Consider the following 25,584-nt stretch of genomic DNA (forward strand, 5'->3'; position numbering starts at 1 on the left):
CTTCGACCTCCATGACTGGGACCTGGCGCTACCTCACGTGACCTTTGCGTACAATTTTTCGCGCCACGACACCACTGGTTATTCACCCTTTTATTTGCTCTATGGCTGTGATCTGACGTTACCACTCGACACCCTACTTCCAACCACTACAACGCCGTCAACCGAATATGCATGCGACGCTATTGCTCGTGCCGACCACTCATGTCAGATAGCCCGCACTAGACTTTCGGCTTCACAAGCCACCCAGAAAGCCATCTACGACTGCCGGCATGTTGACGTTTGCTTCTCACCCGGTTCTCTCGTTCTCCTGTGACGCCCAGTTCATCGAGTTGGCTTATCAGAGAAGTTGTTGTCTCGCTACATGGGTCCTTACTGTATCATCCGCCCGGTAACCGACGCCACCTATAAGATCATTCCTGCATCTGAGACCACAAGCCTGCCTGGAACCACACCCAGTGATGTTGTGCACATTAGCGGGCTAAAACCTTACCACCTGCCTACTGAAGACTGTAATTAATGTGCATTGTGACGGCACTTTTACCGCCAGGGGGGCAATGCTACGTAACTGACATATCAGCGGTCAGAAGACGACAACGAGGAAATAGTCTGTCGGTTGTGCGTGCTGTCCTCCATCTTAGTCGATGCTATACGCATTGGTGTCAATGTAGATTCTGAGTAGACACGCCTCGTGTCATTTTTACGTAACAATATATACTTGAGCAGTATCTGACAATAAGAGAAATGACAAATTAAAGAAAACAGAATTCACCTAACAACCCAGTAATCACCCTGATAACGCGCCATGAACATCACGTGTGCCAGCGTTCTGAAGAAAATCTATTTCTTTTGTGATAGAGCAATCGAAGGCCTGTTGACACATGCACTGCCCAGCCTTTCTACTTCTGCAGCCTCATAAATTTCGCGTATCATTCGGTCCCGATCATGCCTAATGACGGTACAATGCTGGAAGTCGGGAAGACAACTGCAGTTTCAGCAATGAATGCCGAGGTGGCCCGATACTGTAGAAGAGACGTCTCTTCTACAGTATCGATATATCGAACTACTTCGCGATTCCCTTTGAGTTCGATATATCCAGGATTGAGTGTATTACTATTAATTTTGTTTGCACCTTTTTCAGTTTTTCGGCCACACACGATTATTTTTCGCTCACAAAAGCATACACTGATTCCAGTGCCGACAACGACGTCGGCATTCCCGAAAATTGAGCTCTTTAATACTATCGCATTAAAATTTATTGTTTGAAAACTCTCGAGGTTCCTACCATCTCGATCGCCGAACACCTGAAAGCTTAGCAGCAAAGCGTCCGCCGCGGGCAGCCGATTTAAGCTGCGACGGCAGCGCCACTGCTGCTGACATGATATGCTGGTGCACCCTGTGGCCGCTGTTCTCCCACCTCCCCTTCTAGCCACTATACTTCGGTCACTGTGTTCCCCATGTGCAGCACTTCGTATGAGTGCTGAGGAGTTCGTCATCTCGCTCTGCATTCACATCGACGGCATGAAAGTGCCGATTCCAAAGACCAGACGAGTGCACCACGATGCCACTTTTAAAAGTAAAGTCATCATGTGTGCAGAAACGGATGAAAATCGGGTCAAAACGCGGTTGGTCGGAGTTCCCGAAACATGCGTGCGAGACTGGCGGAAACGAAAGCGAAAGATTGCTGACAACAAAGCTTCAAGTAAAGGCTTCAGTAGACCACAGCAAGGCCGCTTTCAGGAACTCGAAGAGCTGCTTGCCGAGTATGTGTTTAAGCTGCGAGTGGCACAAAAACTGGTGACGACAGATCTGCTCCAGGTCAGGCCTATGTGTAAGCCTTAAAAAAAGAATTACTGCAGAGCTAGTTCAAAGCGAGCAGGTACTGGCTGACAAACTTTATGAAGTTTTTCCCTCCGAAGACCAACAGGCATATGCCAGAAGTTGCCGGATAAGCATGAAGAAAAGCTTCACATTTTTCAGAGGTTCATCAGTAATTTGCAGCACAGCAACGGTTACCGGCTTGGGCAAATCGATAATGCCAATCAGACGCCTCCTTACTTCGACATGCTGGCACCACAACCGTCAAGGAGAAGGGGGCGAAGCAAGTGCCCGTGCTGACATCCGGCCACGAGAAAGCAAGATTCACAGCAATGCTCTGTTGCATGTCAGATGAGCACAAGCTTCCTCCGTACCTGTTATTCAGATGGGCACAAGCTTCCTCCATACCTGATATTCAAACAGAAGACGCTCTCGAAAGGAGTTATTTTCCCGAGCGGTGTGATCGTGAGAGCCAACAAATAAGGTTGGATGACAACAGATCTGGATCAATCACGTCTGACGAAGGCTGCTTGGCGCTGGGTTGGACCTGCAAGCAATGCTCGTGCTCAACGTGCTCAGGTGACGTGTTCACCTCGCACAGCGGATCAAGAACAAGCCCGCTGCGTGCAATGTAGACCTTGTCATCATGCTTGGCGGCATGACATCACAACTTCAACCGCTTGATGTCTGCCTGAACAAGCCAGTGAAGAATAAGATTCCAGTGCTGTACACCGGCTGGCTGATCAATGAACGACACGATTTAAAGCCAAGCAACAGAATGAAGCACGCCTCTCTGCAAGACTTCGCTGCATGGGTGAAGGACGCATGGTGTGCGATACCATCGGCCATGGTCACTAAGGCAATCAAGAAAATGTGGCATCTCAAATTCCATGGATTGTACCAAGGAGAAGATGCTTTGAGCTGTTGACAGCGATAGAAAGTTGTCCTACAGCAATGAGGACTGACCTGTTACGCGACATGGCCGCAGTGATGACAGTTTTAGCAGCAGGGCCAGCTATGTGAGTGTGTTTTATTTTTCAAAACTTCAGTGAATTAAAACCCAAAAACTTGCTTTTCTGAATGTGCAAAGGTTGAATCCTACGGACTTTTTTTTTTCTTGTCTCTGCCGTTGCAAAAAATGTGTGTGCGTTACAATCGATGTTTTACTTTTTTTGTGGAAAACTGGTGCGCGTTACATTCAAGGGCATGGTAGAATAGAGTAAATACGAGCCACACAGTGTAACAAAAAGTAAAGAAACAAAAAGGTCATGATGCGTGCTGAAGGAGGGACCTGCATGCTCGCTAGTACGGGGCGAGAGAGAAAGGACTTAGGCATGCGAAAAATTCCTCCAGCTGCGCTCCTACTTGAGGGGTTCTAACAATTTTCGAAGCAGTCAATTCGTAAGGCAGTATACTCTTTTAGTGAAGCCATTAGAAGATTACATAGGAAAGCGTTGACAGGACATTTTAACATCCTATCAAATAGTATTACTGTGCCAGTGGAGTCAAAATGCAAGGAAAGACGCTTGAAACTCATGACATTATATTGACATTAAAGGGCTCAGGTTTCAATGTAAAGTTAAAAAAAAAAACACTTTGATCTTAGTTTCCTATTATAATCACATACCTTTCGTCTCAAAATTAGTGTCAGAGTATTTTGTAAGTCTAGACCATGAAGGAAGAAATTTAGAAGGTGGAACTCCGCTCCTTGAGGTGACTAGATGACGTCACACTGCCAGAGTGTGACGTTATGCAGCGCCGCATCGTCATGCAGCGCCGCAACATGAAGCGCCGCATCGATTGGTACGTGGAGTTAATTGTATGGGGCAGCGTTAGGACAAATACACGAATGAGAAAAGACATGACAAGTACTATAACTTCAACCAACTAGCCCGCCTTTTTATTATTCTGCTTGATACGTGGAGTTTAATGTCCCAAAACCACCATATGATTATGAGAGATGCCGTAGTGGAGGACTCGGGAAGTTTCGACCTACTGGGGTATTATAATGCGCACCCAAATCTGAGCACACGGGATTGCAGCATTTTAGCCTCCATCGAAAGTGCAGCCACGGCAGCCGAAATTCAGTCCTGCGAGCTGCGAGACAGCAGCCGAGTACCTTAGATCGACCACCTGAGCGGGGCCGCAGCGCCACATCAATTAGCCAAACAGGCTGCAAGACGCACATGTTGTCAGACCTTTCAGAAGTTCTGCCATCTCATGCCATCTGTGTAAAAGAAGGACGCGGGAGCTCGTGATTGATTCCGTCACTGGAGTAAATGCCCAGACCGCTGAGAATGTGAACTGGATTGAATGAAATCAACCTGGACTACTGTATTTACTGAAGTGATTTTACTATACAGGATGTGGATTATTTGATCTGATCTGATCTGCCTTGGAGTGCTGTACTTGCTATCCGAAACCGCACATTCCGACAACAAAATGTTGCGAGGACAAAGCCGTATTGCAATTTTTTTTTTTACAACGAGCAGATGTATGTTGGTGTTTTATTTCACTGGGCTACGCCGCTTGGAGAGCGAAAAAGTCCTCAGATACCTGCAATGAAAGCTGAGGGTAGCGTTGAAAACACTGAAGTTTGAATATGTGGTGGCAAAAAAGAATCTGTCAGGTTGCAACAGCCTTCACGATTCCATAAATTAATCACGGATGCCAGCATGTTACCTTCATTTACGTACTTTTCTATGGACATGACACTAAAAAATAATCACAGATTTAGTAACACCGTCTCAAGAAACAGTAATGAGAACTTTCCCTGAAGTTACCCAATGCTACCTTTGTAAAGCGAGCTGCCAGCAATAAGTGCATAGCTGAGGATGTTTGCCTCTGCTTTGCCAATAATATTAAGAGTAATACGACTAATATTATTAAACGGCATCATATAGCCCAGCAAGCTTCAGCTGATGGCAGTTCTGGCCTAACCCGAGCCAAGCCTAAATCGTGGCCAAGACAAACATGCACAAATTTACAAACTAGTGAGTAATGTTGTGGTTCGAAAGTCAGATATGTTGTGTAATATGTAGAAGCAACAGACATCAAAATAGTGCATGTAGCAACATGCAAGCATAGGAATGCTTCAGTCAACATGAAAGACAAGTTGCTGAGCGGAAATTTTCCCGGTCTTGTTTATGCCATAGGCTGCCACGATTGTGACAACCAGTACATAGGTGAGACCAGTGATTTCAAGAAAAGGGTTAAACAACGCAAATATGACATCACAAAATGACGCATGGCCTTGAATTCCCTGGCTAAACTAGTGAAATCTACAAGCCACCAAATTGACTGGTCAAGTGCACGTGTTCTAGCCATAGAAATGGCTGCATCATGCCTGCACCTCGAATCCTTGCACATACAGTTGACTGCACATATACGCTGAACAGGTGTGATAAGACGCTTTTGACAATGTACTCTCAGTGCTTACGTCACATACTTAAGCATACCTAAATATGCTGTGCCTTTCCTATAGATTTTATTGTGAACAAGGCTCCCGTATGAAGTGGCAAAACATCAGTAAACTTTGTGTTCTTTTGGTAGGTGTATACTTTAGCATTTACACTTAAGAAGCAACAGTTATGCGCTGCCCTTTTTTTTATTTCATGCCCTGTCTAGCTTTTCAGTTGTTTATTATTATTTACTCCAAATAAAAAGGTTCATGATTAGTAGTTGCAGCGAAGGTGCGACTTTTTTTAAGCTTTGATCAATGGTGATGCTTATTTTGTGATGGACACAAAGACTGTCACCAGTTTCGATGACCTGGCCAGGTTTTTCAGAAATTCCCTGAATTTTCCAGATGAGTCTAAATTCCTTGACTTTTCCGGGTTTGCCAGGTCTTTCAGATTGAAAGACACCCTGGCCACATGTTGCTTTTGTATTTTCTGTGACATTATATATATGTCTACAGACACCCGCTCTAACGGGAGTTCCATCTTTATAATTATTTCTTCCTCCTGTAGTGTACCCGTATCCCGAAAAGTATGGCTACTAGCGGGGGTCCAGTCTTAGCGTGGCAAATACACAGTACTGCTTTCAACAGGTCGCAACACTTAGTTGTGCAACACCAAAATGCAGTACACAGCCCGTTGCAGAAGGGGCAGCGAGAAAGCAAATAGGCTTATTCCTGCCACGGGTGAGAAGTACTACATAAGTTGTCGCGAGCACATCTCCTTGGGAAAAAGCGATTTACGATGACGCCAGAACAACAGAGCTTAGTCGCTCGAGTGTCGGCCAAATCCGCTCGAGTTGGCATCGAGAGGTACGAGTTGGCATAGTGAGACTACGCGCAAAGACACCGCACAGCTCTCCAGCCTAGCATTCAAAAGGGGCAAAGAAATGTGAGCGTACGCCACTGGCGCAATGCGGATTGGCGAAGTCCGTACGAACCTCAAACAAAAGGAGCCGAGGGACGGAAAAGAAAAATGCATCCTTACCCTACGTTGCCCGCAAGAAATTCTGACTCACTCCCGACAAGCGTGCGAAACGTCCCGAGAGACTTCGCGCACGGCGCCACAGTCGATCTCCACTACCAAGTAAGAGGTTAATCGTCACTCCTGCTCCCCTAGCGCAATAGACTGCGAAGGAGGAGAGAGTCAGGACATGAGAACAGCACAAATAGGCGGCGAAGCCTGTGCGATGACGGCAGGCTAGCCTTAATTCCAACGTTCCCCTCTCCTAAATCTGCCCTTTAACGGTCTGCAAAGGCAGCCGGACGTCACCCATGCAACTAAAATGACACTGCTATTAGCAACAGCTAACCTCAGTCCAGCCCTGTAACTACTTCTAAAAAAAATGACAAAGTAGAAAATATAAATAACAAAATAAACACATGACACTATAACATGTTTGCGAAAGGGAGTAAGGGAAATAAGGCCAGTGTTCGCGGTGCTGAAGCGGGATAATGTCCACCGCGCGGAGGGGCCGCAAAGCGTGGTAATGTCCGCTGGGTGTGATGCCCGTATGCGAGGTCAGAGGCATGGAAGGAGCTCCTTGACGGCTCCTGGCTTAACGATTGGATTTCGAGTTTGACGAATGCCACTTCTGTGGTGGTTCGGATGGAGGACCTCGATGGGAAGCCGTGTCTCTCCAGGAATCAGGAAGGCTGAACCAGGATTGGCTGCGTGGCATCCTGGCATTAGCAGGCAGCATATAGCTGCTTTCAGCTAGCCTTGCGCGGGAGCCAAGGTGTAAAGGGCTGCATGGCTTCTCGGTGATGGCCGAGAGCAAGGTACAGCCAGACCGTCTGAGGTCAGCAGGTCAGGGCTCTCAGCACCTCTAGTGTCCACGTCGATGCGACGCCCACTCTTCCCGGGCACGCACAGAAGTGTCACACACATACACACGCACATAAGCACGCACGCACACCGTCGATGACTGCGCGAGCAAAGGCGCAAAGCGTCCTTCGCCCCTCTCCCCACCACACAGGAACTTGTATTACAACTATCTTCGCTGACAGACGAAATACAGCACAAGAAGTGTTAAACAGAGCAAAAATGACACACAATATCTGGCGAAAAGAACATAAAAACATAAAATTCAAATGAACACTTAAAGAAAGAGACACTGGCCACAAACTTGGCAGTGCCAAATTCTATACGAGAACAGGTCGTAAAGTAGCTAAACTATACTGATGCTAGACAGTAAACTTAGGGCCTTCGGTTGCGGAAAAAGTCCAGAGCGAAATCACGAAGATGACTGCTTCTTCAGATTATAACGGTGCGGGGTCCGAATGCGGTCCGCCGCCTCAGGCGTGCTCCATTGCTTGCGCGAAGTGACACTGGGCACTGGTGAGAGCTCGCCATACCGTGACAAAGGGTTCCAAATCTGCAATGTGGCCACGGCTGAGTTTTCCTAAAAAGGGGATCTTTCAGCAACTACGCACCACGAACGTTTACTCACATTCAGTTCATAGGACCGGGCGACTTGCCAACCCTTAGTTTCACAGTTTGTCGGACGTGACAGGCACGGCAATAGCGATAAATGTCATGCTTCGTGTCGGGCCAGGTCACAATGTTGCTCAGTTTGCAAAACCTTTCAAGCCACTCAGGTGATTGGCCATGAGTTCGTTGTGGGAGGATCGTAACAGTGTGGCTCTCAGACCTCTGGGCATAACCACCTTGAATGGATTCACAGACTTCTCATCGGTGGCTATATAGTTCAGCAGGAGCCTGTCATGGTCCAGCAAAATGAATCCGCAGGGGACTCAGCGACACATGCTGATTCCAGTGTCGTATTTGCACCCGCTGCAGAACAAGCAGCGTAACGGCGCTCCGTCTCTATGAGACTCGAAACGGATCACTTTGCTGAGCCTACAGTAGCTCTTCACTGCTGAAAGTGATTCCCATTCTCCCAAAGGGGTGAGTCTGGTATTGCGCCCACTCAGGACCGCAGCAATTGCCGCGTGCGTCAGTATCACAGGTTCGCTTCTGGCACCATGGCCTTCAGAAAGCTCCCTCGCTCGGCCGCTACGCAGTGCGCCGCTTACCTGGTTAGCAGCCAAGGTTCATCCGCATGAAGACACGCCCTTTTTGCCCTCACCGCCATATGCAAAGGCCGTGTGTGCAAAGCCACTGTGAGCGGCTGTCAGACCAAGATCAAGGTTTTAAGCAGACAACAGGGGGCACGAGATAACACGGCAGTTACCACATTGATTGTGTGTTCACCACAACAGGGGGTGACGACACAGACGCGTGCAGAAGTGTGCCCGTCGATAGAGGCAGTGGCCTCAATGTGCAACCCCGCATCCGCCTAAAAAGATGAGCTCACAAATATGTCATGAAGCAGGCATGTTGCAAAAAGCCCGAATGGCACAAGCGAACTGACTCGCTAAGAGCTGTCAAAAGCTTTGAGCTTTTGATACCGTGTTGGGTGCCAGTGTATACACGTTGGGCGCCAGAGTAGTGTACAGGCATCCCGAAAGAGTATGGCCACTAGCATGGGTTCGGTCTTAGCAAGCCGCAGGGCCGCGTTAATCGTCACCTCTGCACAACCACGTTCAGACAGCCATGGCACCGAGCGCAGCGTGGCAAGAACACGGTACTGCTTTCAACAGGTCGCAACACCTTATTGCCTGCGGCTACAGCAAAAATGCTGTGCAGAACCAGTTGCAAAAGGGACGGCGGAAAAGCGAATAAGCTTATCCTTGCCACTGGTGAGAAGTACTACACAGGGTGCCTCGAGCACGTCTCTGTGGGCTAAAGTGATTCACGGTGACACCAAGACAAAAGGGCCCGTTGGCTCGAGCAAGGGAAAACTCTGCTTGCGTTGGCTTCGAGAGGTACGGTTCGGCATAGTACGACCATGCACTAGGACACCGCACCGCTGTTCGGCCTAGTGTTTGAAAGGGGCAACAAAAGGTAAGCGTTCGCCGCAGGTGCTAGGCGCCGTTGGCGAAGTCTGAACGAGCCCCAAACAAAAGCAGCCGACGAACGGAAAAGAAATGTTTGTTCACTCTTCGCTGTCCCGAAGAGATTCTGTCTCACTCCCGCAGCGAGCGCACAAAACGTCCCCAGCGACTCCACGCACGACGCCACAGTCGACATTTGCTACCAGGTGAGAGGGGTTAATCGTAACTCGTGCTCTCCTACTGTGACAGACCATGGAGGAGGGGAGAGTCATGTCAGGACATGCGGACTGCAGAAATAGGCGGCAAAGCTCGCGCAATGGCGGCGGGCGAGCCACTATTCCCACACTCAGTAGGATAGACGGATAAAGTCTCCCTTGTACTCCTATAACACTTGCAAAGGCACACAAGGCACAAATAGCTGGCCCTGAGCCTGCTTTTCTTGTCCACTCTTGTGGCCGGCAGGGGAACTCACCTTTAAGGAGGGCAGATGCCCAGAGCTGCACGTGCACGTCGGGGATCTTGCTGGCAAGTTGCATGGCTGGTGTGACCATGTTCATGCTCTCACGACTGTTGCCCAACGAGAAGAAGATGTGCCCCAGGAGCACCAGTGAGCATGAAGTGAGACGGTTCAGGTCTTCAGCATTCGCCATCTTGAGCGTCTCTCGCAAGTAGCGCCTGCACAGCACGCAGCTCTTTATATATGCTCCAGAGACAAAGGGCTGTGCAATGAAAACATCATTGACATAATAATGCTGATTATTATTAATTTGTTTTATAGCATCTTGCCAAACATATTGACTCTGTATCATTGTTTTTGTTTTGTTTGTTCTCCTACATGTTCACTATTGTGCCATTTTATTGCCCTCCCTGCTTGGACTTAGTGTCCACAGTATTTAAGAAATATATAAACAAATAAGATAAAAAGCATGTGTAAATGTGATGACAAGCATTGCTTCGTCTTTGATATACAAAGTCACAGTGTGTAGTTAAACATTGCATATCTTTACAACTGATATGAGCTGATACAGTCAAGAAAAATTCCATTTGCTGCAGCAGCTAAAAAGGCATTCTAGAGCATACTTTCTGCACACATGTATTTGTAGAAATATATTCACAACTTTTGCGCTATCTTCTACTTTGCACTAACACACTGCACTTGTGATTGTATGCTGTGAAGGCTTTGGGTACTGCACTGACACTGGGCAGCATGGATAAAGCTACAAAGTGGTATCTAACAGTATTTAGCAGCTTCGCATACCTGCATGCATCTCAATCACACAAATACCCTTTCATGGCTTCTGAGATAGCACACACTGCTCACACACGGTGGAAACAGTGAATTCATTGAGTATTGACACCACCACAAGACCAAGATTGTGACACAATGTAAATGTGGCATCATTAGCATTTAATATGAGCACTTTGCCTTTTTTGGCTCATCACACAATGAACATAAATAAAAACAATACATGAAAGCAGCTACAATCAAAGTAGAAAATACAGTACCTTCTTAAAAAGTGAGCACATGTAACAATCCAATGCTATGAATATCATTCTAACTCAGCTACATAAGCCCCAACTTACTTGGCATCATTGTAGCGGGCTTGAAAGAAGGCATTGAATCCATGGACATAATAGGCAGCCGCTCGTAAACTGTGAGATCTGTCCAGGATACAAGCATACAAATGCCACTATACTCAAACCTCATTATAACACAGTTGCATCTTACATAAAAATAAGCTCATTATATTAAAAATTCCTTATGAAGAATCATTTCCAACATTATATCTATTACAAGACAATATTTCAATTATTTTGTTATAACCAGTATTTCGACATATCCAAGTTCGTTATACTGGCTTGAGTGTACATCAACATTAAAGCTAAGTAAAGATAGCAGCTGGAGACTTTGAGGCAACTACCCTCACTCTCGACAATGCCTTGAGAGGCCAAATGATGACACACTAAAATCCCAGGCTCCTTGCAAGGTTACGACTCACTGAGCAGCATGAATTATATGTGACATAAATCGTAAAGCACATAATCTTCGTGATGATTACAAAACCATGACCGATGTTCATAAATGTCTCCCAGGGAAAGCACTCTGGCTGGATAGTGATTATGGACAGCACTACGATGTGCAAATTGAGGCTCGCCCGCTACCTATTTCTGCCGTTCTCATGTCTAGCATGAATCTCCCCTCCTCTATGGTCTGTGGCGCTGGAGGAGAAGGAGTGACCATTAACCCCCCTACCCGGTAACGGATGTTGACTGTGGCGCCGTGCACGAACTCTCTCTGGACGTTTCGCGGGCATGCGTCAGGAGTGAGTGAGAATCTCTCCGGAATGACAAGAGTGAGCACCCATTTGTTTTCCGTCTGTCGGCTCCTTTTGTTTGGGGCTCACACGAATTTCACCAACGATGACTTGCGCCGACGGCGAATACTTACCTTTCGTCACCCCTTACAAATGCTCGGCCAAAGAGCAGTGCGGTGTCTGTGCGCGTGGTCGTACTACGCCGACCCGCACTTCTTGAGACCAACATCAGCGGATTTTGTCCTCACTCGAGCGACCGGGCCCTTTGGTACCGGTGTCACCGTAAATCACTTTTGCCCACAGAGACGTGCTCGCGGCACCCTGTGTAGTACTTTTCACCCGTGGCGTGAATAGACCAATTCGCTTTCCCACCACCCTTTTTTGCAAAGGGCTCTGTACAGCTTTTTCAGCATTGCCGCAGGCAATAAAGTGTTGGGACTTGTTTGAGAGCAGTACCGTATTCTTGCCACGCTGCACTCGGCGCCATGGCTGCCCGAACACACGTGCGCAGAGGCGACAAACGCGGCCCTGCGGCTTGCTAAGACCAAACCCATGCTAGTGGCCGTACTTCTTCAGGATATGTGTACATTACACTGGCGCCTAAAGCGGTATCAAAAGCTCAAAGCTTTTGACTGCTCTTAGCAAGTCAGTTTGCCTGTGCGATTCGGTCTTGTCACAACATGCCTGCTTCGCGGCATTTTTGTCCGCTGACTTTTTCAGGCGGATGCCGCGTTGAACAACGCCCTTGCCTCTATCGATGGGTACCCTTTTGGATCGGTTCGTGTGGTCACCTTCTGTTGTGGTGAACACACAACCGACGTGGTAGCTGACCCGCTATCTCGTGCCCCCTGTTGTCTACCGAGAACCTTGATCCAGTCCAACAGCCACTCGTAGTGCCTTTGCACATGCAAGCGTCGGGGACGAAAAAGCGGCTTCGCCGCTGTTCGGTGAAAAAGGTGAGTCCCCATGTGGACGAACCTTGGCTGTTATCCAGGTAAGCGGGGCGCCGCGACGCAGCCGAGCTGGGGAGCTTTTCAAAGCCACGATGTGGAGAGCGAACCAGTGATGCCGACGCAAGCAGCGGTTGCTGGGGTCCGGAGTGGGCGTGATACCAGCCACCCCCCTTTTTAGAGAATGGGAATCGCTTTCAGCAGCAAAGAACTACTGAAGGCTAAGCAAAGTGATCCGTTTCGAGTCTCGAAGAGACGGAGCGCCGTATGCGCTGCTTGCTCTGCAGCAGGCGCCGATAACGGCTGTCTCGATTGATTGATTGATTGATATGTGGGGTTTAAAATCCCAAAACCACCATATGGTTATGTAAGACCCTGTAGTAGAGTGTTCCAAAAATTTCAACCACCTGGGGTTCTTTAACGTGCACCAAAATCCGAGCACACGGGTCCACAACCTTCCCGCCTACATCTGAAATGCAGCCGCCACAACCGGGATTCGATGCCGCGACCTGCGGGTCAGAAGCAGAGTACCTTAGCCACTAGACCACCGCGGCGGGGCATGTTCACAATTTGAGCACACGTGCTTATAGGTCAAAAAGTTTCAAATACCGCATTTTCTGAAAATCGACTGTTTGACCATTTTTCACCATTCTAAGACCCGCGTCCCCCCTTCAGGGTCCCCCAATTTTTTCGTGTAGCGTTGGACGACTGCGAGTGTCTTGTATTAAAAAAAAACAGAAAATATGATCACCACAACAACTGACACAAGATAATATTCAAATTACGTGCTTAGAACGCAGAAAACACCAGCTTCCGGGACACCGAAGGCGCTTTCCAGTGGCTTCACAAGCGCCCGCACGGGAGAGCGGGGATGCGTCGTCCAGCCTTATTACTGGAAGTCAATGGGCCCATCTGACTGCTTCGGCGGCAAGCAACATGCCGCAGCTTGTGTTTTATCCAGCGGCCGTACTTGTAATAAAGAAGCTCGATGAGTGAAATGCTTGCCGTTTTTTTTTTACGCAAGCACTGAGATGAGCAAAAGTATAGAAATAAAATTCCAAACAGACAAAGCTACATGCAGTTTTTCACAGCTTGAAAAACTTCAAGTACACATCCGTTGCTTGGAACAAAGACTACAGCGCTACTAACTGAAGCTTGCTAGGGTGACGGCACAGCAGAGGATGCACCTAAAAAACTGTACAAAGCTTGTGCAAACTGAGAAAGCATGAAAGATTAAATTTTCTGTATCAATGCATTATGAGCACAAGAAGACAATTTTTTTCATCACATGTTGATGCCGCAGGCATGGGACGCAGTCAGTCAATTTTCACATTTGCTCAGACATCTAAGGCTTTGGCCTTAACAATACAAACAATAAAGAAGGACAGGTAAAACACTGCATGAGTAAGCTACACAGCAGAGTAATGAATTGGGTAACTACATTGCATGAACAGCCGAACTTTAACATGCTACGGCACCATAGTAATAAATCAACACAAACAAAACATGAAAAACCCGGCAAAAGTCGCGTGAAGTATTGCTTGGTCTTCGTCAACTACTTAAATGAAAGCACTGATTCAATCAAACTGGGTGTTAGTTCGATAAATATGAGTCTATTTTAAGATATATTCATATAAAAACACTGAATGCATATATAGCCTCAACGATTGAATATGAACCGTCAAGAGTTGCAACTACTGCCCTTTTCCAATATATGCTGACGACCTCACCATCTGGACTACGAGGGGATCCACAGGCCAACAGCAAGACGCTCTGCAAGAAGCAGTCAACCGAAAACAAAGATATCTGGGAGCACGTGGACTTATGTGCACACCAGAAAAGTCTGAACTCTAAATGTTCAAGAAAGCGCTCAAGAGGCTGCCGCAGACCCGAAAGTGAAGGTAAGAGGCATCGTAATTCCTCAGGTTTCAACACTGCACTCTTGGACTGCTTATTCAAAAGGATTGGGCCGGGGGAGAAGAGTTTAAAAAGTTCAGAAACCTATGCAACAAGTTAGTCGCTGATAGAAAGGGTGACAAGCAAAAGCCACAGACGAAAAGAAGAAGACTGCACGAAAATGATCCAGGCGTTAGTCACAAGCATAATCACGTACGGGACCCTGTCACCATCATCATCATCATCAGCCTGACTAGGTCCACCGCAGGACAAAGGCCCCTCCCATGTTCCACCAGTTAACCCGGTGCTGTGCTTCCTGCTGCCAATTTATACCCGCAAACTTCTTAATCTCATCTGCCCACCTAACCTTCTGTCTTCCCCTAAGCCGCTTCCCTTCTCTGGGAATCCAGTTAGTTACCCTTAATGACCAGCGGTTATCCTGCCGCTACATGCACGGCCCATGTCCATTTCCTCTTCTTTATTTCAACTATGATATCCCTAACCCCCGTTTGTCCCCTAATCCACTCTGCTCTCTTCTTGTCTCTTAAGGTTACACCTAACATTTTTCTTTCCATTGCTCGCTGCGTCGTCCTCAATTTAAGCTGGACCCTCTTTGTAAGTCTCCAGGTTTCTGCTCCGTAGCTAAGTACCGGCAAGATACAGCTGTTATATACCTTCCTCTTGAGGGATAGTGGCAATCTACCTGTCATAATTTGGGAGTGCTTGCCGAATGTGCTCCACCCCATTCTTATTCTTCTAGTTACTTCAATCTCGTGGTTCGGCTCTGCGGTTATTACCTGCCCTAAGTAGACATAGTCTTTTACAACTTCAAGTGCACTATTACCTATCTCGAAGTGCTGCTCCTTTCCGAGGTTGTTGTACATTACTTTCGTTTTTTGAAGATTAATTTTAAGACCCACCTTTCTGCTCTCCTTGTCTAACTCCTTAATCATGAGTTGCAATTCGTCCCCTGAGTTACTCAGCAATGCAATGTCATTGGCGAAGCGCAGGTTACTAAGGTATTCTCCATTAACATTTATCCCTAACTGTTCCCATTCTAGGCTTCTGAAAACTTCCTGTAAGCAAGCGGTAAATAGCATTGGGGAGATTGTGTCCCCCTGCCTTACACCCTTCTTGATTGGTATTCTGTTGCTTTGTTTATGAAGCACTATGGTAGCAGTTGATCCCCTGTAGATTTCTTCCAGAATATTTATATATTTTTCATCTACGCCCTGGTTCCGCAGTGTCTGCATGACGGCTGATATTTCTACTGAATCAAATGCTTTCTCGTAATCTATGAAGGCTATGTATAGTGGTTGGTTATACTCTGAGCATTTTTCTATTACCTGATTGATAGTATGGATGTGGTCAATTGTTGAGTAGCCTGTTCGAAATCCTGCTTGTTCCTTTGGTTGATTGAATTCTAATGTTTTCTTTACTCTGATAGCAATTACCTTTGTAAATAGCTTGTATACTACAGAGAGCAAGCTGATCGGCCTGTAATTCTTCAAGTCCTTGTCATCTCCTTGCTTATGTATTAAGATGATGTTAGCGTTCTTCCAAGACTCTGGTACTCTTCCCGTCAGGAGATACCTCGTAAACAGGGTGGCTAGTTTTTCTAACACAATCTCTCCTCCATCTTTCAGCAGATCTGATGTTACCTGATCCTCACCAGCAGCTTTGCCTCTTTGCATGCTCTCCAAAGCTTTTCTGACTTCTTCTATCATTACTGGTGGGGTGTCATCTGGGCTACTGCTAGTTCTTATAGTATTAAGGTCGTGGTCGTCTCGGCTACTGTACAGATCTCTGTAAAACTCCGCTATTTTAACTATCCTATCCATATTGGTAGTTATTTTGCCTTCTTTGTCCCTTAGTGCATACATCCGACTTCTGCCTATCCCAAGTTTCCTCTTCACTGCTTTGACGCTTCCTCCGTTTTTCAGAGCGTGTTCAATTCTGTCCATGTTATACCTTCTTACATCGCATACCTTACGTCTGTTAATCAACTTCGAAAGCTCTGCCAGTTCTATTTTGTCTGTTGTACTTGACACTTTCATGATTTGACGCTTCTTAATTAGGTTCTTCGTTTCCTGGGAAAGCTTGCCAGTGTCCTGTCTAACTACTCTACCTCCAACTTCAACTGCGCACTCCGTAATGATACTCGTCAGATTATTATTCATTGTATCTACGCTAAGGTTCGTTTCCTCACTAAGAGCCGAGCACCTGTTCTGAAGCGAGACTCTGAATTCCTGTACTTTCCCTCTCAGTGCTAGCTCATTGATTGGCTTCTTGCGTATCAGTTTCTGTGGTTTTTTCTTCAAGTCTAGGCGAATTCGAGACCGTACCATTCTATGGTCACCGCATCGTACCTTGCCAACCACTTCCACATCCTGCACGATTCCTGGGTGTGCACTCATTATAAAGTCTATTTCTTTCTTATTTTCGCCATTAGGGCTCCTCCATGTCCACTTGCGGTTTTCTCGTTTTCGGTAGAAGGTATTCAAAATCCGTAAATTATTGCGTTCTGTGAATTCTACTAGTAGCTCTCCTCTGGCGTTTCTAGTACCGATGCCATAATCTCCTACTGCTTGGTCTCCAGCCTGCTTCTTCCCTACCTTTGAATTAAAGTCGCCCATCACTATAGTATACTGTGATTTTACCTTACTCATTGCCGATTCCACGTCTTCAAAGAAGCTTTCAACTGAAGCGTCATCATGGCTGGATGTAGGCGCGTAAACCTGTACTACCTTCATCTTGTATCTTTTATTAAGTTTAATTACGATACCTACCACCCTTTCATTAATGCTATAGTATTCCTCTATGTTGCCAGCTATGTTTCTGTGAATTAGGAACCCCACTGCCAGTTCTCTTCTGTCTCCCAAGCCCCGATAGCAAAGGACGTGCCCATTCTGTAGCACCGTATAGGCCTCATCTGTCCTCCTAACCTCACTGAGCCCTATTATATCCCATTTAACACCATCTAGCTCCTCGAATAGTACAGCTAGACTTCCCTCACTAGATAATGTTCTAGCGTTAAATGTTGCCAAGTTCAGGTTCCAATGGCAACCTGTCCGTATCCAGAGATTCTTAGCACCCTCTGCTGCGTTGCAGATCTGACCGCCGCCGTGGTCAGTTGCTTCGCAGCTGCTGGGGACTGAGGGCCATGAGTTATTTGAAGTATGCATGTGGGAGGTAGTGGCCAGATACTGCACCAGGGTGGCCAATCCTTCTCTGGTGAGGGAGTGTGTTTCCGGCGGTGGTTGCCGGTGAGGCCGCACCCCAGGCCTCTTAATGCAGTTCCATCAACACGCGGATTTTTTTTAAAATCCGGTTGGGAACTTCGCGGCACCGGGATTTGAACCACGGACCTCTTGCATGCGAGGCGGATGCTCTAACCACTACGCCATCGCCGTTGCTACGGGACCCTGTATGTAGATATAAAGAATAGCCAGAGGATTAAAATTAACACTCTTATCAGAAAAGTTCGCAAGATTGCCATGGGCCTGTCACTTTTCACAACAATGGAAAAGTTGCTCAAAATGGGAGTGCACAACACATGGGCAGAGCTCATGGAAGCGAACCATGTCAATCAGCTGGAAAGACTACAGCTGACGAATATGGCTACAGCCCAACTCCAAGATTTGGCTTACTGCATCGAAAAAGACATGCATGTCCCCCAGCGCATTCCACATCAGATCAGAAATAACTTACACCTAAGCAATATACCGAGGAACATGCATCTTGAATACAACAAAAGAAGAAGACAAGCCAGAATAAAACTGCTCAAGCAAATACTACAAAGCACCAACAGCAAAGAAGATGTGCGATAGACGGACGCAACAGGTTATATTACAAATGACCGTTTTGTTATAAGCGTGGTCGACGAAAATGGTAAAGAATTCAGAGCAACATTCATAAGGATTCGAGAACAGAGCAGGGCATAGCCCTGGCCATTGCTAGATGCAAGATGAGGGCTACCATGATAATAAATTCGCAAGAGGCATGCAGAAGATGCATGAACGGAAGGATCGGAAAGACAGCCCTACATGTCCTAAAGAGTTTTAAAAATATAGATGAAACAACCATTATTTTGGACACCAGGACATGAGTCTCTCGTGGAGAACCAAGACGCGCACGCCGTGGCTTGAGATCATGCCCGATGAGCCATCTTCGACAAGCTGGGAACACGTATTGACGGCTGTCACGACGAGCATGAGCGCATACCGAAGAAGCACTCCGACATTTTGTCACATTACAGGAAGCATAGAAAACGGCACCCGCCGGCACACAAGAGTGTGAGTAAGGAACAAGCAGTGACCTAGAGAAGACTACAAGCCGGAACTTACCCGCAGAAACATTGATGCCCGCAAGGTATCCAGGGACCTCCGGGCGAGACTGCAAGTTTTACCCTCTGGACACGCGCAACACTCTGCCCCACATAGTTCTAGAGAGTCACAACGATTTAGACTTGCCATAGTCATCACCACCAAGTAAAAATGAAGAGAAAGAACTGTATCCAGAGGAATAATTCGAAAACCACTGGTATGCTTTGGTGGTGACGCATGACTCTGACAACCAGCTACGATTGGTGAACAGGGCTCGGGCAACGGCAGCGAGCCATGGCTACCTGAACCGAGGGTGCCACCCACCTTAGGACTGAAGTACAAAAAGCCTGGTCCAAATAAAGCTCTTTTCTCTCTCTGCAATGTGTTAAGATTAGCCAGAGTCCCTGAAGAACTCTGGATCATCCAGAAATTTTTACTAGATGCTACAAGAAAAGAAAAAAGCGTGCTTTTAATTAAAACCTTAGCATATCTTATAGTGGGGGCAGCACGCATTCGCTACCATCGAATTCATAGCTTCAAGGCTGTATTTAATGCTAAATTTAATGGTATTTGAGCTTCCCAATTTTCTAGTAAGTAACATCACACTAAAGACGTAATCAATCTTCACGTGTACATTTAATCACATTTCGCAGTTCCAATGTGTGCTCTACAATTGCAGCGCCAGGACCGCTCAGATGCCCCCGTGATGATGAGGGTACCCCAAGCAGTTGCTCCTGTCCGTATGTGAAACTTTCGCCGACGCTTCATGGCCAGTAAAAGTATTTAAGGACTATAATGTTACCCTCACCTCGATTCATCATATTCTAAGTTTAAAAGCTTGTTATACCAGTTTATATGCTCTGAGTGCTGTAAACTTAAAAATTTTACACATTTTACAGGTAAACTTGTGCTACATTGAAAGTCAAGTGCTGCTACCATTCAAAGTTGTTTCCATTTCCTTTGAACAACAAAAAAAGGTGTTTGCACAGACTAGTTAAGTCATGACAAATATACCCATTTTTCTGAATTCCAATCAAAATTATTCGACCAACATTTCTACTCGTTTCGAATTCACTTCAAATATAGAACTCCTGTCGCACAAGCTTACTCAAAATGCTTTCTGAGGTAGTTGGCACATCAGTGCTTGCCATACAAGCAGCCCAGTCAGGCTTCCTCGGAAGTCATCAGATGATTCCAAAGAGGAAAATTATGTGCATTGACGGCTCCGACTAATTGAATGCAGTAAATGCTGGTGAATATATTGCAATTTTACACGGCTTCCTTTCTACATAACGTCGAAAATCTGTCCGCATTCAATTTGAACCTTACTTTTACTCGATTCTAAGCACCCCATTTTAATCACGATCGCGATATTAGAAGTTAGAGGGGGTCCTCAGATTAAAAAAATTGAAAAATGACCTCACAGCCCAACCCCCTTTTGTGACAACATATAAAACGAGGTTGATGCGAGAAATGACATTTCAAGTGCGAATTGTATTGGATTATCCCCTGACTCTTATACAGCTATTCCTTGTCTGAACCTAACAACATACCACATGCCGGCTTCCAAGATTAGCGAGGAGAGGCCATGCTTGGCGGCCCTGATTGCACCATGCTCACAGAAAGGGTAAAAAAAAAAGAAGGAGTGCTTTGATTCGCAAGCAAACTTTTCCCAAGATATTTCTCGTGAAAACAGAGAGGGTGCTTAGAATTGCGTAAATACAACATATAGAGTATAGACTACCTATAATGTAACCACTCATAGTGCAGGACTGGTTACAATGAGATCTTTTTCGACTCCCGTTTACCCTCCCATATAACCCGTGTATACACATACTGCTTATTGTGAAATCCCCCAAGACAAAAGACCCGCTGTTGCATATCGACGACTCATTTAATAGACTTTGCCATGCCCAATATTTATCTTCCCAGCATCTGAAAAGTGGATAGTGGCAAATCGAAACAGATGAGTGAGACCACGAGAAAACAGCCTTCGCGACTCCAGATGGCCCCTACCAATTTTGAGTGCTTCCTTTTGGCTTGTGTTCAGTGCCGGCAACCTTCCAGCGAATGATGGATACTGTCCTCACAGGGCTTGCCTTCCCTACCTTGATGATGTCGTGGTGTTTTCTGGCATGTTCGAGCAGCATCTTCACCGTTTGCGCAGTGTGCTGGAGGCTATCCTATCAGCAAACCTCACACTTCAGCCATTTTGGTTATGAGGAACTCAAATTTCTTGGACATGTAGTTAGTGCTGAAGGAGTCCATCCTGATTCAGACAAGCTTGCCGCTGTTGCCGAATTACCAGCTCCAGTACACAAGAAGGCTGTCCAGCGCTTTCTTCCTTTGTGTGCCTACTATCCCAGGTTCATTCAAAGGGTGTTCACTGATAGCGGAAGCCCTGACTCGTCTTACAAGAGATGGAACAGCATTTGTGTGGGAAAACGAGCAACAAGCAGCGTTTGCTGAACTGCAACAGCGCATGCAATCCGTGCCCGTTCCCACTCATTTCGACGATGATGCTGACACGGAGGTGCATACTGATGCTAGTAACATCGGTCTTGGTGCAGTGCTCGTTCAGTGTCAACATGACGTCGAAAGAGTCATCGCCTATGCCAGCCGCTCACTACCCCGTGCCGAGAGGAATTATTCCACTATGGCGAAAAAGTGCCTAGCAGTAGTGTGGGCAATCACCAAGTTTTGACCGCACTTTTATGGTCGTGCCTTCAAAATAGTAACAGACAACCATTCCCTCTGTTGGTTGGGAAACATGCGCGACCCTTCGGGACGACTAGCACAGTGGAGCCTGCGGCTGAAGATATTTGATGTAAGCATCGTTTATAAGTCTGGCCGTAGGCATGAATATGCTGACACACTGTCGCGCGCACTCCTTCGTCTCGTCAGTCAGGGAACAAAAGACGGCGAAGGCTTCCTGCAGCCATTAGCTCGTCGCACTTAAGCATACAACAGCGTGCAGACGAAGAAATTCGACCAATCATCGATCATTTAGAGGGCCACGACTAAACCATACCACGTCATCTGTCTGGCTCGCTGACGTCGTTTCGCCCACGAGACAGCGTGCTATACAAGAAGAACACCCGTTCGAATGACCGTGCTAACCTGCTGGAGGTTCCTCGGGACATTCGAGACAACGTCCTTTTCGCTTGCCATGATGACCCCACGTATGGCCCCCTAGGCTACCCACGAACAGACTTTCAGCAAATGTCAAACAGTACGTCAAAGGCTGTAGGGAATGCCAGCGCCAAAAGCAACCATCTGTTAACACCTTGCACATCGTTCGACCAAATCGGCATAGACATTCTCGGACTATTTCCCCTGTTTGCTGACAAAAACAAATGGGTGATCGCAGCGACAGAATATTTAACATGCTAGGCTGAGACACAAGCGATCCCATGAGCCACGGCTTCTGAGGTAGCGCAATTTTTCACGCACCACATTGTGTTGCGTCACGGTGCACCTTCTAGCGTAACAAAGTACAAAGGCACAGCATTCATGGTACAGCTTATGAATGAAGTTTTTGAACTAAGCAACACCCAGCACCGAAGGACAACCGTATATTATCCACAAACCAACAGGCTAACCAAGAGGCTGAATAAGACACTCGCAGACATGATTGCAATGTACATCGACGTACAGCACAAGGCATGGCACCGAATCTTGCCTTATGTGCCCTTTGCATATAACACTGCCGTAAAAGAGACCACGCGATTCCCGCCATTTCAGCTTCCCTACGGCCCTCGAAGTGCAGAACATGCTCGACTCCATGCTACTGTGTCACTACGACGAATTGGCAACTGACGCCGAGGAATTCGCAGAGCGTGCCAAAGAAGCTGGACAGCTCGCACGACTGCACATCGGCCAGCAGCAGCAGGCAGATGCATGACGCTAAAATACCTGCCACAGAGAAGTGCTCTACAGCCCCGGAGACCAAGTTTGGGTGTGGACGCCTGTTCGCCATCGAGGCCTCAGTGAAAAACTACTTAGCTGGTATTTCAGCCCATACAAAGTGCTACACCGCAATAGTGACGTGAACTAAATATCAATCATGAACTCAACACCACAGGCACGAACCAGGCCACCGGGAGTGACAAAGAGGGTCTTTTCTTGGTCTTTCTCGTCCAAGACAACCTGCCATTAACCAGAGCGAAGGTCGACGGATGAAAAGTAGCTTGCACCATGAAGACAATCAAGAGCGTCATCAATACAGGGCAAAGGATAAATGTCCTTTTTCGAAATTCGATTTATATGCCGGTAATCGATGCAAAAACGCCATGTGTTGTCCTTCTTTTTAACCATGATGACGGGTGACGCCCATGGGCTTGATGAGGGCTCAATAATGCCTTTAGTTAACATCTTATTCACTTCGGCTTGAATAATCTAGTGCTCCTATGCGGACACGTGATACGGTGTAGGAATTGAGGCTAGCCCGCTGCCTTTGCGCGGGCTTTGCCGCCTTTTCTGCCGTTCTCATGTCCCGACATGTCGTCTCCCCTCCTTTGCTGCCTGGCGCGCTGGGGGAGAGGAGTGACGTTTAACCCCTCACACGGTAGTGGATGTTGACCGTGGCGCTGCGCGCCGAGCCTCCCGAGAGGTTTTCGCGCGCTACGTCGGGAGCGGGCAGACAGATACTCTCCGAGACTGCAAACGGTGAGCCACACAATCTTTTTCGTCTGTCGACTCCCGTCGCTCAGGGCTCGTCGGACTTCACTGACGGTGCCTCGCGCCCGAGGTGAACGCTCACCTTTTGTTGCCCCACTGCATACGCACGGCCGAAGGGCGGTACGGTGTCCTAGTGCGTGGCCTAGCTACGCTGACCCGTCTCCCTCCGAAGCCAACGCGAGCGCCTTTGCCGTCGCTCGAGCAACCGGGCCTTGGTCCCGGTGTCTCCGTGGATCACCTTTACCGTGGAGACGTGCTCGTGGAACCTTGTGTAGTACTTTTGTGCCCGTGGCGTGAATAAGCCTATTTGCTTTCCCATCGCGCCCTTTTGCAACGGGCTGTACTGCGTTTGGTGTTGCCACAATAAAGTGTTGCGACTTTGAGCAGTATCGTGTTCTAGCCACGGCGACGGTTAACGTGTGCCCTGCGGCTCGCTAAGACCGGACCCACGCTGGTGGCCGTACTCCTTCGGGATGCGTGTACACCACAACGGTCAACGGTGAATGGAAGCAACATCCACTGTGTTGATGCAGTGCTGGACAAGAGAAGTTTCGCGTAGTGGTCGATCGTTAAGATCGAAGATGTCGCAGTAAGAAGCTAAAAGGCGGATGAGGTCGGCTGATTGCGCTGAGAGGAGGTCAGGGGCAATCATGGGGCGCAATGACATGTCAATGCGCATGGCATCGGGTGGGCAACAAAGAAGATTGGAGCATAAGTCGGCTGCGAAAGTGGCAATGTGGTCATTGGCTAAGGACCGCAATGTGGCGATTAAGATGGCTTCAGGGAGGACTTGCTTCGGGAAGCCAAAATTTATAATGGGTAGATGTATCCGGTTGGCGGTTATAGTTATGATGCAATGAGGGACGGTGACGTCACGTGCCACTAGGACATCAGGAATCGGTGTGACAATGTAATCCCCATCCAACATGGGTGAGGTCGTGACGGATTCGGCGAATGTAAGGGCTTTAGACAGTAAGCGGAGAAAATCTGTGGCACAGAGGCCGTGTTGAAGTTCACAGTTAATATCCAGCTAAAGAGGAAGGTCCAAGCAAAGAGTACGAGCGGAACAGTCACTCAGGGCAGAATGGGTCTACATGAGGTCTACCCCTAAAATGAGGCCATGAGACAGTTATAGAGCACCGTGAATAGGACAGGAACGTAGCGGTCGGCAATGCTTATACGAGCCGTACACATTCCGATAACAGGAACAGTTTCACCATCGGTGACATGTACAGCTTCTGTAGTAGAAGGCATGAGTACTTTTTTAAGCGGCGACGGAGATGAGCACTGATTATAGGCACGTGCACGCCAGTATCGACTAGTGCCGTCAAATAAATACCCTCCACATGCACATCGATAAGATTCTTGTTCGTAGGAATCATCAACAAAGGATTTGGTTCCGACAGAAATGATGCAGCACTCCCTCCAGATGCTGCACGATCTAGTTTTCCATCAGGTACGATGCAAAGTTGGGCGGCAAGAGATGGCGGTGTGGCTGGGGCGACGGGAAACGACAGCGTTGAAGGGACGGTGTACAACCAGGAAGTCGGCTGTTAGGTGTGTCAAAAGCAGGGTTCCTACGGCTGGGCGAATGCTGGCAAAGATCTTCATAAGGGCGAGAAGGTGTGGAAAACTGGTTCCTATGTGGCGGTGTCCAGGTGGCACGGAAGTAGCGGGAGACATGTCCAACGCGGTGGCACTAGAAGCAAATCGGTTTGTCGTTGGAAGTTAGCCATTCCGTAGCATTGCGAGATCGTGGAGTTACTAATGGTTCACGTCGAGATGCATTGATCGACATTGGTCTGAAGGAGGAGCGAGAGACAGGGCAGGCAACAGAGAACCAGAGGCTGGCGAATTCTTGTCATACGACAGCCTGAATAACACAGACCGCGGGGGTTGTTGGTATGGTAGCATGCTCTAAAAGAGAGGGCTGAAGCCGCGCTGGACTTGCTGCTTTAAGTTCCCGTCGAACGATATGCATGACACTCTGCTCAAAGGGCTGTGTGGCGGTGAAATCGCAGCAGGTGGATGTAGCCGCTGTGTTTGGCAATTTAGAAAAAGGAAGGCGCACATGACGATTTTTTGCCATTTCGAAACGGCGGCATTCTCGAATGATACGGTCGATACACAAGACGTTGGTGTAGTCCAGCAAATTGAAAGCGTCATCCGCTATTCCTTTTAAAACGTGATTAACCTTCTCGGCTTAAGACATTGCCTTGTCCGCTTTCCGGTAAAAAACGGGAACT

The 25,584-nt window shown here is 47.4% G+C and overlaps 1 protein-coding gene across 2 annotated transcripts in view; it reads right to left on the reverse strand.

Moving 5' to 3' along the window:
- Mau2 (Mau2 sister chromatid cohesion factor) overlaps positions 1–25,584 on the reverse strand; it is a 162,110-nt gene that overhangs the window by 46,067 nt on the left and 90,459 nt on the right. For both annotated transcript variants that reach the window (XM_075865679.1, XM_037412234.2), the window contains 2 exons: positions 10,757–10,834; positions 9,645–9,847 (listed from right to left, as the gene is read on the reverse strand). In XM_075865679.1, coding sequence (XP_075721794.1) covers positions 9,645–9,847; positions 10,757–10,834 — 281 coding nt within the window. The remainder of the gene's footprint in view (positions 1–9,644; positions 9,848–10,756; positions 10,835–25,584) is intronic.

Source organism: Rhipicephalus microplus, chromosome 1 (genome assembly GCF_043290135.1).
Source record: "Rhipicephalus microplus isolate Deutch F79 chromosome 1, USDA_Rmic, whole genome shotgun sequence".
NCBI classification, from domain to species: Eukaryota; Metazoa; Arthropoda; class Arachnida; order Ixodida; family Ixodidae; genus Rhipicephalus; species Rhipicephalus microplus.